This window comes from Drosophila montana, unplaced genomic scaffold (genome assembly GCF_035044405.1).
Source record: "Drosophila montana isolate Dmon_TW-CO22-7 unplaced genomic scaffold, ASM3504440v1 contig_1687_1, whole genome shotgun sequence".
In the NCBI taxonomy this organism is placed as follows: Eukaryota; Metazoa; Arthropoda; class Insecta; order Diptera; family Drosophilidae; genus Drosophila; species Drosophila montana.
In genome coordinates, this window is record NW_026996616.1 from 1165904 (window position 1) to 1177902 (window position 11999).

General features: G+C 43.2%; 2 protein-coding genes across 2 annotated transcripts; both read left to right on the forward strand.

The window, feature by feature from the left end:
- The first annotated feature begins 1349 nt into the window (after positions 1 to 1349).
- LOC135440838 (uncharacterized) lies at positions 1350 to 2216 on the forward strand. Its single transcript, XM_064700211.1, has 2 exons — positions 1350 to 1611; positions 1673 to 2216. The coding sequence occupies exons 1-2, from the start codon at positions 1466 to 1468 to the stop codon at positions 2016 to 2018; spliced, it is 492 nt and encodes a 163-aa protein (XP_064556281.1). The 5' UTR covers positions 1350 to 1465; the 3' UTR covers positions 2019 to 2216.
- An 8413-nt stretch (positions 2217 to 10629) lies between these two features.
- On the forward strand, positions 10630 to 11561 carry LOC135440841 (uncharacterized). The gene is made up of 3 exons (XM_064700214.1): positions 10630 to 10934; positions 11002 to 11175; positions 11276 to 11561. Exons 1-3 carry the CDS (start codon positions 10746 to 10748, stop codon positions 11486 to 11488), a joined length of 576 nt encoding a protein of 191 aa, XP_064556284.1. The 5' UTR covers positions 10630 to 10745; the 3' UTR covers positions 11489 to 11561.
- Positions 11562 to 11999: the final 438 nt, after the last annotated feature.

The window sequence follows — 11999 nt, forward strand, 5'->3', positions numbered from 1 at the left end:
TCGTTTATGTCGGAAGTTTTTGACCCCCCCCCGCCCAGGTACGCAGGGCCCTATCCCTGCCCCCCCCCCCCCCCCTCAGCTCGAAATGATGAAGTGCAGCCTGCAATTGACAGTGTCAAGAAGAAGAAAACACAAGCAGAAGCAGCAACAGAAGGAGAGGAAGAGAAAGAGAAAGAGAGACTCGTCAACTTTTGTGGCGGTAACAGAAAACTTTGCGCCTAAATGCGCAATTAAACCAAATTCAAAATTCAAAATACACAACTTTACAACACTGGCATATTGCATAACTTGTTGGAGTGTGCGGGACTTGGAGGGGGGGGGGGGGGAAAGGAAAGGCCAATTCATCAATTGGCCTACAATAATGATAAAGTGCTCCTCATTCGAGCATATTATATTGTTTCGATGAAATGAATAAAGTTTTTGCCTCAAGGAATTTATTATGGCATTACGAGTATTCGAGATAAATGTTTGTAAACAAATTTTTGTTTTTTTTTGTAACTCGCATTCATCTCACACTTAACGACAGCTCGCTTATGTTAAGACAAACTCTTCAGAGAATAATGTGAAAAAGTTGCCCGCCTTAAGCCAGGAAGCTGCATTTCCTGTCAAATCCACTCGCTTTTGTGGAAAATAGGTGAAAAATGATTGTAAACAAAATACACGAGTCTTCCCCCCCCCCCCCCAGTTGGAAAACGTATTGCATTCTCTTCTAAGCTCCAGACTTGTTTTAAAGTAGGAAAATAGGCAAAAACTTGTTGCGATTCGTTTTTTAAACTCATCCAATCCACTTCACTGGCTGGAAATGGGGGTCGAAGGTTCGTAAAGATGTTAACTAAGTATTTCACAGGCGAAAGTCAGATGGAAAGGCAAAGAAAGTACTTGGCTGAGAGCCGCGTAGTTCCAGTTGGGAAAGCTAGAGAGTAGAAAAGTAAAAATGGTGGAAAATTCCACCTGTAACCGTGGAAAATTGGTGGAAATCGAGTATAAGAAACAATATTGTTTACAATTCGATTGAGTTTAAACTAATTTCAATGAACTCTGTGAATGTTGACCTTGCGCTAAATCCATCCCTCCACAATGGAAGATGGGAGTCGAAAAGTTGTGAGCCAAGCTTAAGCCGCGCAAAGCCGGGTAATGCTCATCAGTGGAGTGCAGTAAATAACTTGGATTAAAAGCATGCCGAAGAGAAGAGAAATCTCTTTCCATCTGGCATTCGCTCTGCTCGGAACTAACTGTGAGAACTTCTGAGTGCTGAGCCGAGCTCAATGGGAAAAATGGGGAAAATGGGAAAAGTGGGCGTGTGGCACCAGCGACAGCTAGTCATGTCAGATCGACAGTTATAGGAAAAAAACAAAACACACACACACGAACTGTAAATCAAAATACACAGAACATTTTTGGAATAGTTTTCTGGCGGAAGCGGGAACTTCAAAAAAAAAAAAACCAAAACGACCATACAATATTGATGGGAGACATGCTGGACGCGGCGCCGCCACCAAAGGAGCTGCCGAGCAAGGCCCAGGCCCAGGCCCAGGCGAAGCCGAAGAGCGCGATGCCCTCCAAGCCGAAAAAGGGCAGTGTACTCAGCGCCATAGAGGACATACAGCGCATGTGAGTCGATCGGGGAGAGGGTGGGAGAGGAGATTGCCTATTATGTATGTATATCCATTAGGTCACCGGAGGCGATTTGTCTGGAGTTCGATCGTCTGGTGGAGCACACGAAGCGCCATTTCAAGGAGGAGCCACAAATGCCATGCACGGGCGTCGCGACGCAGCTGCAGCGCTGCCTGAAGAAGCATCGACAGCAGTCGTTCCAGTGCTTCGATGCGATGGACGAGTACAGGCAGTGCATCGGTTTGGCCACCCAAGACCATATTGATCAGCTGGCCGAGGAGGAGCTGCAGCGGCAACAGCTGCCGGTCGCGCCGCCCCAACCGATGCCCGCGCCATCCTTTCAGGCCAACTCCAAGGAGAGACGCCGTCGCAGCTGGTTTAAGCCCTGGACCTGGCTGCGCTAGCCAGGTCAAGCCAACTCCCCAACTCCCCATCCCCAACTCCCCATCCTCATGCCCTTACAAATATTACCAAAATTGCTGGCAGCTGCGTTCAGCTTTGGATGCAGCTGCCCATTCGCCGTCGTCTGCCCTCGGATAAATCCTTTTTGCTAATTAAAATGGCGGCGTTCGCAGCCGCCGCAACGACTTGACCAGCTCCAATCGCTTCTTCTTACTTCCAGCCTGCCTGCCTGCCGTCTGGCCAACTAACAAATCGATCGGCAGTGCCCGACTTACAGATGCCCTAGCCCTTGCAGATAGTCCAGCTTTCCTTAGGAAACGTGCTCTGGAATAACTTGGCTGCGATAGTCTTCGATACCAAACATATCGAGTTTCGTGTTTCGAGCTCCAAGAATTCTCGAACAATAGCGTCTTATCGATTCTTATCGATATTTTGGCAGCGCGGTCAGTTATCGATCATTTGACGGAAGCTTCAACTTTTCATTTCGTGCTGGCTAGTTGGACTTGATTCCGTGTGGGGAATATCTGCCTCGTTCATTTGCATAAGGCCATTATACCCCTTTTTTATACATTTTCAATGGGTTTGGGGTATAACAAGGCAAAATATTTGTGCAGCACTCTCGGAGCTGCTTAGCCCTGGCCCTGCTGGCTCTGGAATGCTGCCAGTTGCTGCAACACTCATTCATTTGAATGTCTACATCATCTCAGCTGCCAGCAGCATGTGTCCACATGTGTCTCTGTGTCTGTCTCTGTCTGTGTGTAAGTGCAGGACGCATCCTTCCTGCGGCGCTGCAATTTGCAATAAAAGTAAATCTGCTGCAGCTGCTAGTCACACGGCACACGGCAGCCTCAGACCCCTTGACCCCTTGACCCCACACCCACACCCACACCCACACCCGGCTCCGACGGACGGCTCCGCCTACGCCTGGCCAGGCCAGGGTGCGGTTACGGGTTGAAAGCCTTTCGGCCACGGTAAGCAAACATTAGAATTTATTAAATCCAACTCACGGCGTCGCCTGCCGCACACGAACCCAAACAAAATGAGTAGGACAACATTGAGACAAACTTTAAGATACCCTGTAAATGCATAAAATAGTATTAACATTCAGCTTGGAGTTGAATTTTCCAATTGAAAGGCGTTAAGTTATTATCAAGTATGTGGTTATCGCATTCATAACAGCCAAGCGTTAGTATGGCGATAGCACGGCATTCAACAGAACCTGCCGAAGGGTAAACAAAAAGTAAAAACGTTTTCCGTAAAAGAATCTTCTTTTCGACCGATCGTTCAAATTATAATACCCTCTACCAGGAAAATGTGCTATCGCATATTCAACTGCCAGGCGACATGTATGCATGTATCTCACCCAGGCAATGCTCTCTACAGAAAACCTATCGAAATTTCGATAACTACTCAAAGTATCGAATGCTTAATCGAAACCCTTAAGAATATATATATATATATGAATATATCTCCTCCATGCAATACTCCCTACAGAGAACCTATCGAAATATCGATAATATATATATATATATGAATATATCTCCCCTGGCGATGTATATATATGAATATATCTCGCACATGCAATATTCTCTATCGAAATATCGATAGCTACTCAAAGTATCGAATGCTTAATCGATATTCGTTAAAATATATACATATATATGAATATATCTGCCCCAGGTAATACTATCTACAGAAAACCTATCGAAATATCGATAACTACTCAAAATATCGCATTCTGTATCGATATCCGTTAGAATTTGCAATAACCAGCAAATCTATCAAGCTTAAGCTTATAAAACCGTTAGCTTAGCTCGGACTGAGCAGAGATTTGGGCAAAATGGCAGCCACACATCAACTTTGAGAGCTGTATGTGAAAAGGGTCTTCGGCCTGGGCACTTTATGGCACTGCAGTTGCCCACTGGCGCCATCTACATAAACTTAAGCGCAACTTAAACCCTTGCTTAGCCTGTCCATGAGTACAGGGTATAAAAGGAAAAATTATTGCATATAAAACTCACCTGGCTAGTAAGTGTGAGGAGCGGGCAGAGGGCAGAGGGCGGCACGGGGCGGAGGGTCGGAGGGGCCGAGAAGATGTTCGCCGTGAAGTGGGGCAATAAACTTTTGGACGCCGTTGCCACGCCCACACCCACACACATATATACGCACTCAGGCCCAGCTAGAGATTTGTATTATCTTTTCACACACACCCACACACACACACACATACTCGCACACACACGACCTGCACACACACACGCCTAAATACACACGGAGCACAGGGGAGCGTGTACCAATAATCCAACTTTGCTTTTAGCATTTTCCATCCAAAAATAACAAAAACGAATAACAAAAAATCATGTAAGCAGCCTTTAGTCGAGTTGCCCGACTAGCAGATACCCTGCACACACTCTATACATTGATTGTGCTTTTTCTTTCCCCTACAGCACTTCATTTTGGGGTAATGCAATCTTATTTAACTTCGCTTCCCATAGTCCGATCTTAATGAAATTTTCACAGCTGAAATATGGCATAAAAAAGTGCGTGTATACCAAAGTTCAAGGACGTAACTCTCTTTTTTCTCGACATCAGCGCAGTTTCGCCAATAGATGGACAGAAGAGCACGATTAGCTTGATATAAATATAAATAATATATTGACATATGTTTTCTTCTGTATGAGCTCGTAGAGGACACCTTCAGCCTGATACATGTACTTGCACTAAGCCCACATACCCATTGTTTATCCACTTCCAATGGGCGCAGGGTACAAAAAAAAAAACAAAACACAAAACCGACTTCAAATAGCCAAAAAAAACGAGTTTTTGACCAGTGCCAACAACAAATAACAAGCAGCGCATACATTGACCCAGGCATATCGCGTATACGCATCTCAAGATACGATATTGATATAGGGGCTATTGAAGGGAGAACGTGCTCTTACATTTTTAAACCGAAAGCATGGTAAATTCCAGTTCCTTTTAAGTCTATAAAACATTTCAAAGATATGTACATATATACAGTTTTTTGTGTTTTGTGAATAGCACACTTTTAAATCATTTTTGACAGGCTAATTTCGTAAATTGTGTTACATTTCTGAAGAGGAGAGGAGAAAGTATTTGAATATTAAGCAACGATATCTCTAAACAAACGGGAATAGCCCTAATGTAACATTTTTAGAGATTATTATCGAGCTGAACACTTGTGCACGTATCGATATATATCGATAACTTTTTTATAATACCTGTAAGATGCTTTATTTTGCTATTAAATATATCGAGAAGCCCCATCTTTAAGCAGAAATATATAGTTGAGAATACCGATAGTTATCGATTAATAAATATTTGTAAAATAGTAACCCGAAATTCAAATTTTTTTTGGTATTATCGATTCGATTTGGTAATATCATATCAAGAAGCCCAATTTTTAATGAGAATTATGGAGCTGAGAGTATCGATACTTATCGATATTTAGTTAAAATGAAATATTTTTAAAATAATTACCCAAAGTTGAAGTCAATTCGGATTTAGCATTATACTTATTTGGTTATATCGATTCGATTTGCGATTCTTCAGTAGATAAACAGAGTTGAGTGTATCGATATGTATCGGTCAAAATAATAACCCAAATTTCAGTTGAATTCGGATTTGCCATTACACAACCTTCAATTGGAATTTTTATCGGGCTTATCGATTTAAAACTTTTGTAGCAAGCATTACCTGCGGCAAAGTCTTGAACAAAAGATGGCTGCATTAAATCGGGCTTCCTTAGTTTGTTTCCAACTGCAAATATCTTTAATCTATAATCTGCCAAACAAAGACACTGAAAATCCGTTTTCGGGGCTTCTCTTGCAGTGAAGGCAGAGCACAAGCTGTGACTTAATAAAAGAAAAAAAGCAAGCAAAAATATAAATAAACACAGCACGGCAAAAAAGGGAAAATATCGTAACAGCAGCAGAAACAAGAACAAATCACAGTGTACTCAACTACGACAACCTGCGGCCCCCAAACCCAGCCCAACCTAACCCAGCCCCCCGTTAGTCACCTTGCCCTGCTTGAACCCTTGAGTTTATGCTCGTTTAGCTGGTTTTTCGATGTTTTCCTTTTTGAAGAGGGCTTTCATGCGCACAGCCCATTGCGAACGTGTAAAAAGGGTATAATGTTTTTGTGCACATTTACGTCACAGGCAGAAGGCAGCATACCCGACCCCCCTCCCCCCCTCTCCCCTTCCCCCCCTGACCCGTCGAACCAGAAGAAAATATGAGCATAAATCTTGGTCTGTCAGGAATATGCAAAATTTGTATAAATGAAATTCGTAATATACATATATATTCCATGATAAACCGCACGAGTTTATCGTTTCTTTTTTTCGATAATATCTTTGCCCATATTCATATTATCGATAAATATCGATTTTAAGACAGGATCTGTCATAGCATAGCCCGAGAATTATGAGTGCCAGATACAGCAAAAACATAAATCATTTCTTTTAATAGCCCTAGCAATATCTCCCGAAATCTGAAGGAACTCATATTGTAAGCTAGAGCTTTGAGATTTGGTATGCAAAATTATTGAAATGTCATATTGAATCTATGAAATTTTTATGAAAATCGAACGATAAGCAGCGAAGTTAATTGGGAATGCCATTATCCATTAATGGAATGGCGCAAAGGTAAGAAGAAGCAGCACAGCCGCTCAGGGTATCTCCTAGTCAGTCACATTCGGCTTACGTGCTTTTTCGGTTGCCGCCTCAAAAGCATCGTGGCATAAAGATTATTATAAAAGTATTTTTGCTAAGCTCTCGTTCGTGCCCTGCACTTGCCGTCTACCTGGGGGCGTGGCCAGCTGGCTGGGATAGATATACGTATACGTATACGTATGTGCATATGTTAGTATCTGGTTGGTCTTGGATCCATCTCTGTGCTGGCATTTGGCCCGGCACTCTGGAGGCTGTGAGTGTGTGCATGGCCGATGGCATCTGGTCGGGCTTACAATTTAGGGTATAATTTATTAGCGACCTGCTTAAAACTTGATCTCAGCTGGAGGCAGTCATTAAATCAGTTTGCACAGCTGCAAGGTGGCCATGGCAACAGTCCGAACGCAATTAAATTGCGACACGGCAAAACGAAAGCAAATCAACTCGTCTCCAATCTCCAAGTCAAATCTCTCAGTGGCAGTTTGCCTCAAACAGCTACCAACTACTATTGCCAGATGCTGTCAATGGTATCGTTTGCAACAAATTGCAGTCGCTCAGTCAAAGAGTCCGTCCGTCCGTCCGTCCGTCCGTCAGTCAGTCAGTCAGTCTGTCCTTCATTCAGCTGGCGGTCGGAGCTGCGGCGTGTTCTCAGTTTTGATTATCGCACGATTTCGCCAATTACTCAACATGCACTTTTACGCTAATACAAGAACAATCGAAAGAGTTTTGATATCGAACACAGTCTCTCAAAAACAAACGATAACTTATCGATTTACTGCAACAAATTGTGTGCGTCAAATTATCAAAACGCGAACCACTTGAATGAATATTATTGAAATAAAATTAATTAAAAATCAAAAGGAAGCCAACTACAGTTTATCGATAACATATCGGCTTACTTCTCTGACACTGCGACTTCTTTTAAGCCCATCGATTTTAAATTTCTAAGTTCAGATAGTCAAAGCAGATTGAGGAGAATTTCAGTTAGGCAGCTGCTGCCTATCGATAACATATTGACTGTTAATCGATAACAAATCAACTGCGAACTAAGCGAAATCGAGTTTGTTTCAGACACAGACATGTCTTGTCGATAATAACTTATCGCCTTCTGCAAAGCAAGTTGAAAGTTGGTTGGGGAAAGGTATATGCAGCTACAAATGGCTAGAAAATTGTGTGATAGGTAACTGACCTCGATTTTAAAGACATTTATCGAAATTCAGCTGTTGCCCAGCAATAATATTTAACAGAAGGAAACTGTATTAATAACTCAACAAAATAATATCAGTATCAGGCAACTAATTTGTGACGAAGCCGCACACATGCTTTTTTTTTTTGTGATGAGTTTCAGTTTCGATTACAAGAAGCACATGATTTCCTTGCCAAAAGCTGAAACAGCTTGGCAGACAGCCCAAGTTTGTCCACAATTTACTTTTTTCCGCGCGGATGGAGAGCGGCAAAAACTCGCTCAAATTTCATACGATTGTTGCGGCGCAGCGTTGCCATATGGCCACACAATGTAGAACAAGGAGTCAAGTATGAAAAAAAAAAAAAAATGAAAATTGTATAAAATAAAAATAAAAGCGAACACGATTTCGGTTTGCATATTTGATCAAGTGCATTGAAATAATGCAAAGCTGTTGCATAAGTGCATTTGTCTGTTATACATATACTGGCGCCTATGCGCCGGCCCCGCTCCGCCCGTGCGGCGCCCTGCTTGCCGCTTTCCGCTAGTTTTCAGGCGAATCAATTTAGCGTAAGTAAAGTTGTTTTATACCCATTGAAAATGGGCTGAAAAGGGTATAACAGCTGTGTTGAAACAGGCAGAAGGAAGCTTCTCTTTACCCAGCACGTAGAGCTAAGTCCATCTCGGCATTTACTATATATGTATGTATGATACTCCTATATGATATGCAGATCAAGTTTATCACTTTTTCCTTAACGATATCTTCTTACATTTTCAATATATCGATATCGATAAATATCGATACATATCGATACTCGTGTGAGATATATAAATAGAATATATTTCACTTCTTGGATAATGTTAACGAATTTGTAAAGGTAAGGCCTTGCAACAATTTTGTCAGGCTTATTAAAGGCAGATCGGACTATAAGCACCGAAGTTATTCAAGAATGCATTTACCATACATAGATGCTGTGAGTATGAGGGAAGCAGAAGCGCAATGAAGAACAAGCAAGAATGTTTGTAAAGGCAGCTTGGATGCACACAGGTATGTGTTAGTCGGGCACACCCGGCTGGCGCACATTAACGTGGTATTTTTCGTTTTTTTCTTTTGTTTGCAAGGGCGCAAGTTGCCTGTCATGTGCAGCAGCCGAAGGACTCAAGCAGCTCGACTTGGACTTGGCGGTTGTTCAGGTTTTGTGTGTTTGCTGGCTGACTTTGTGGTTCTTCTTCTTCTTCTTCTTCTTCTTGCTGTTGTTGTTGTTGTTGTTGTTGTTGTTGCGTTGTTTTGGGCATGTGGCGCAATTATGCCAGGAGCCGAGTCCTGCTGCCCTGCTGCCCCTCTCCCAGTTCGCTCGCTCTATTAATCAAAAGTTATACAAAAAGCCAGCAAACTGCGCCACAAGAATCCCAACGCCGACTTGCTCCTGTTACAGCTCTTCCCTCCTCTCCTCTCCTCTCCCCTCCTCTTTTTCTGCTGCTGCTGCTGCTTCTTCTTCTTGTTTGCAATTTAACTTTGCGCCGAGCGCAGGCTCTACACGCCGGCTTCCAGTTGAGGTTTGTTGCTGCATCCCCCCTTCCCACCCTTTTCGACTCCGACCAGGATCAGCTTGGGCGTAAAACAAGTTATAATATTTTATGAAAGCTACATTCTGGTCTGAGTCCGGGTCTGGGTCTGGGTCCGGGTCTGGGCCTGGGTCTAGTCCCAGCTCCGATTTCGTAGCTATAAATAAATAAAGCAGCCAACACACAATCAAAAACCAATGAACCACACCAGCAACAGCAGCAACAGCAGCAACAGCAGCAGCAACCGCAAATGACAGCAGGAGGAGCGGGAGCGGGAGCGGGAGCAGGACACACAACCTTATCAGTTGGCGGGCCATCTCGCCCATCATTGTGCTCATCATCATCATGGCTGGACGTAATCCTTGGCCCAAGCACAGAGCGAGCGGCGGGCACATTTTTGCGGCCATGCCATTATTTACTTTGCTGCCCGGCTCCCAATCGCAACAAATAACTGAAGCGACCCATCAAAGGACTCTCAGCTCTCAGCTTCAATCCATTTGCCGGACTCAATTCATGTGGTTCAACTAGTCGCAAGAGGCCGGCTTAAGGATTTATAATCGCAATTGCATTCGAGTTATGCCCGAGTTCTGTTCTCAACATGGCTTGCTTTAGCTTTAAACACACATTCGGAGGTTAGTTCAAAATTTGAACTAGTTTTATTGTAGTCGGCAGTGTAAAGTACCCGGCGTCGCCCGTGTAAAGTGGGGCCTGCCAATGAATACATATGACATTATTGGAGAAGGAAAAACAATTTGCACATCTATTCATTTTTCACTTGTTTTCTTATCTTTTAGTTTATGAACATTGCCTTTTCTTTGTGAATAAACAACATATCAAGTAAGCAAATGTAAATATTGAAAAGTATTTTTGGATTTGAACCGGCAACCTCTCGCTGGTTAGACCGACGCTCAAATATATAGTTGCTTTGCTGGTGACGTTTGTGATGCAAACGTTTCCCCACTTTGGTTGCCTGTAGGAAAAGCTTTCAACTTCCTTTAACGTTTCATATTATTTTAGCAACAGGTGGCGCTTTAGTGCAGCTGTTTGATGTATTTTTTTGGAATTCCCATAATTGAATATATGTACATATATAATTAAGTTGCCCTACACCTAACCGATGCGAATGCCAGTAGGCGTTGTTTTCCATGCGTATTCTAACAGATTTTAATCAGATTTCCTCTTCGAGAAGCCTTTACAAAATTGTCCGAAATTCTCGAGTTTTTCGAATTTCATGTATTCTTTTTAACTCTGAATTATTTTCTATATACATATATTTAAGCCCTCGATATGAATGAGTTTCGGATGTTGCGAGAGGCTTGGGATGAAATATTGCAGCGCTATCTGAGCCTGGAGGTGTTCTCCATTTGGCATACGCGAAATGCGGAACAACGTCGCGAGTATGTGGTCCAGCGTCTGATCAAGGACTGGTTCCCCTGGTTCTACTGGTTCTTTCTCATCTACAGTTTTCTGGGCCTGGTAAGTCCTTGCATATATGTATATGGCATGCCTTGCATATATAATATCGCTCCCCCCATCGCCGCAGATGCACCAGCTCATGCAGTTCCTGCGCGCCCAGCTGGTCAAGAGCCGTCCATTGACCATGTGGCGTGCTCGTGTCTTTCGCGGAATACGCGACTCGGTCATACGCAAAATGCGCATCGGCGGCAGCTTTTTCATGCTCGTCTGCTGGTTCCTGCTCTTCCTTGGCCTACTACTGGTGGGTGCTCTCCCTATATTCTATATAAGTATATAATACCAGGCCACATCCTCTCTCTCTCTCGCTCTCTCTCTCTCTCTCTCTCTCTCTCTCCATGCAGAACAAGCCCAAGTGCATGAGACCCTGGGTTTCCGCAAGCAGCCTCGTGCTGGCCTTGGACTTTGTGCTCTGGACCTTGGAGATTATGTTTGGATACGATCAGTTCAACTGGCAGTGCTTGATGAGTTTTGTGCTGCCCTTCATTTGCCAAATCTTGGTGGGGAACATTGGCAAACTCCTCGAGGATCCCAATCACAAACTGTTCGACACATGAACCAGTTACATTCACAGCTGGTTCATTGCATTTGCCGCTGATTCGTTTTAATAAAGTTATTGTTTTAGTTCCACTTCAAGCTAATTATTTTGCATCAGCAGCTGGTGAGCTCGAATCATCTGAACTGATGAATGAGTTTCAGGTTGTTTTAGTTATAGTTCCAGTTCTGTTTGAGCTTGATAGGAACTAGTTCAGCTGTAGTTTTTGATTGAAAGGTGAGCTTCAGTAACTATTAGTCTGGTTCGGTTCCAGTTCCAGCTCGAGATGAGCTAGTTGAAGTCAACGTAAATGTTCTTTCAAGTCACTCAACTAGGTCCTTTATCTAAATCCGGACTAGTTCCCCTTCATAGTTTCGGAACTAGTTCCCTTTTCTAGTTCCGGGACTAGCTCCTGTTACTATATAGCGTATCTTCTCTTCTCATCTCTAGTTCCGGAACAAGTTCACCCACCTTGTGTCGGAACTGGCTCCTTTTCCTAGTAGCGTAATTAGTTCTTTCTTATCACTCACCGA

Coding starts and splice junctions, on each gene's coding strand:
- LOC135440838 (XM_064700211.1), top strand. CDS start 1,466: ATGGGAGACATGCTGGACGCGGCGCCGCCACCAAAGGAGCTGCCGAGC. Junction 1,612..1,672: donor ATAGAGGACATACAGCGCAT/GTGAGTCGATCG, acceptor TATATCCATTAG/GTCACCGGAGGCGATTTGTC.
- LOC135440841 (XM_064700214.1), top strand. CDS start 10,746: ATGAATGAGTTTCGGATGTTGCGAGAGGCTTGGGATGAAATATTGCAG. Junction 10,935..11,001: donor TCTACAGTTTTCTGGGCCTG/GTAAGTCCTTGC, acceptor CCATCGCCGCAG/ATGCACCAGCTCATGCAGTT. Junction 11,176..11,275: donor TCTTCCTTGGCCTACTACTG/GTGGGTGCTCTC, acceptor CTCTCCATGCAG/AACAAGCCCAAGTGCATGAG.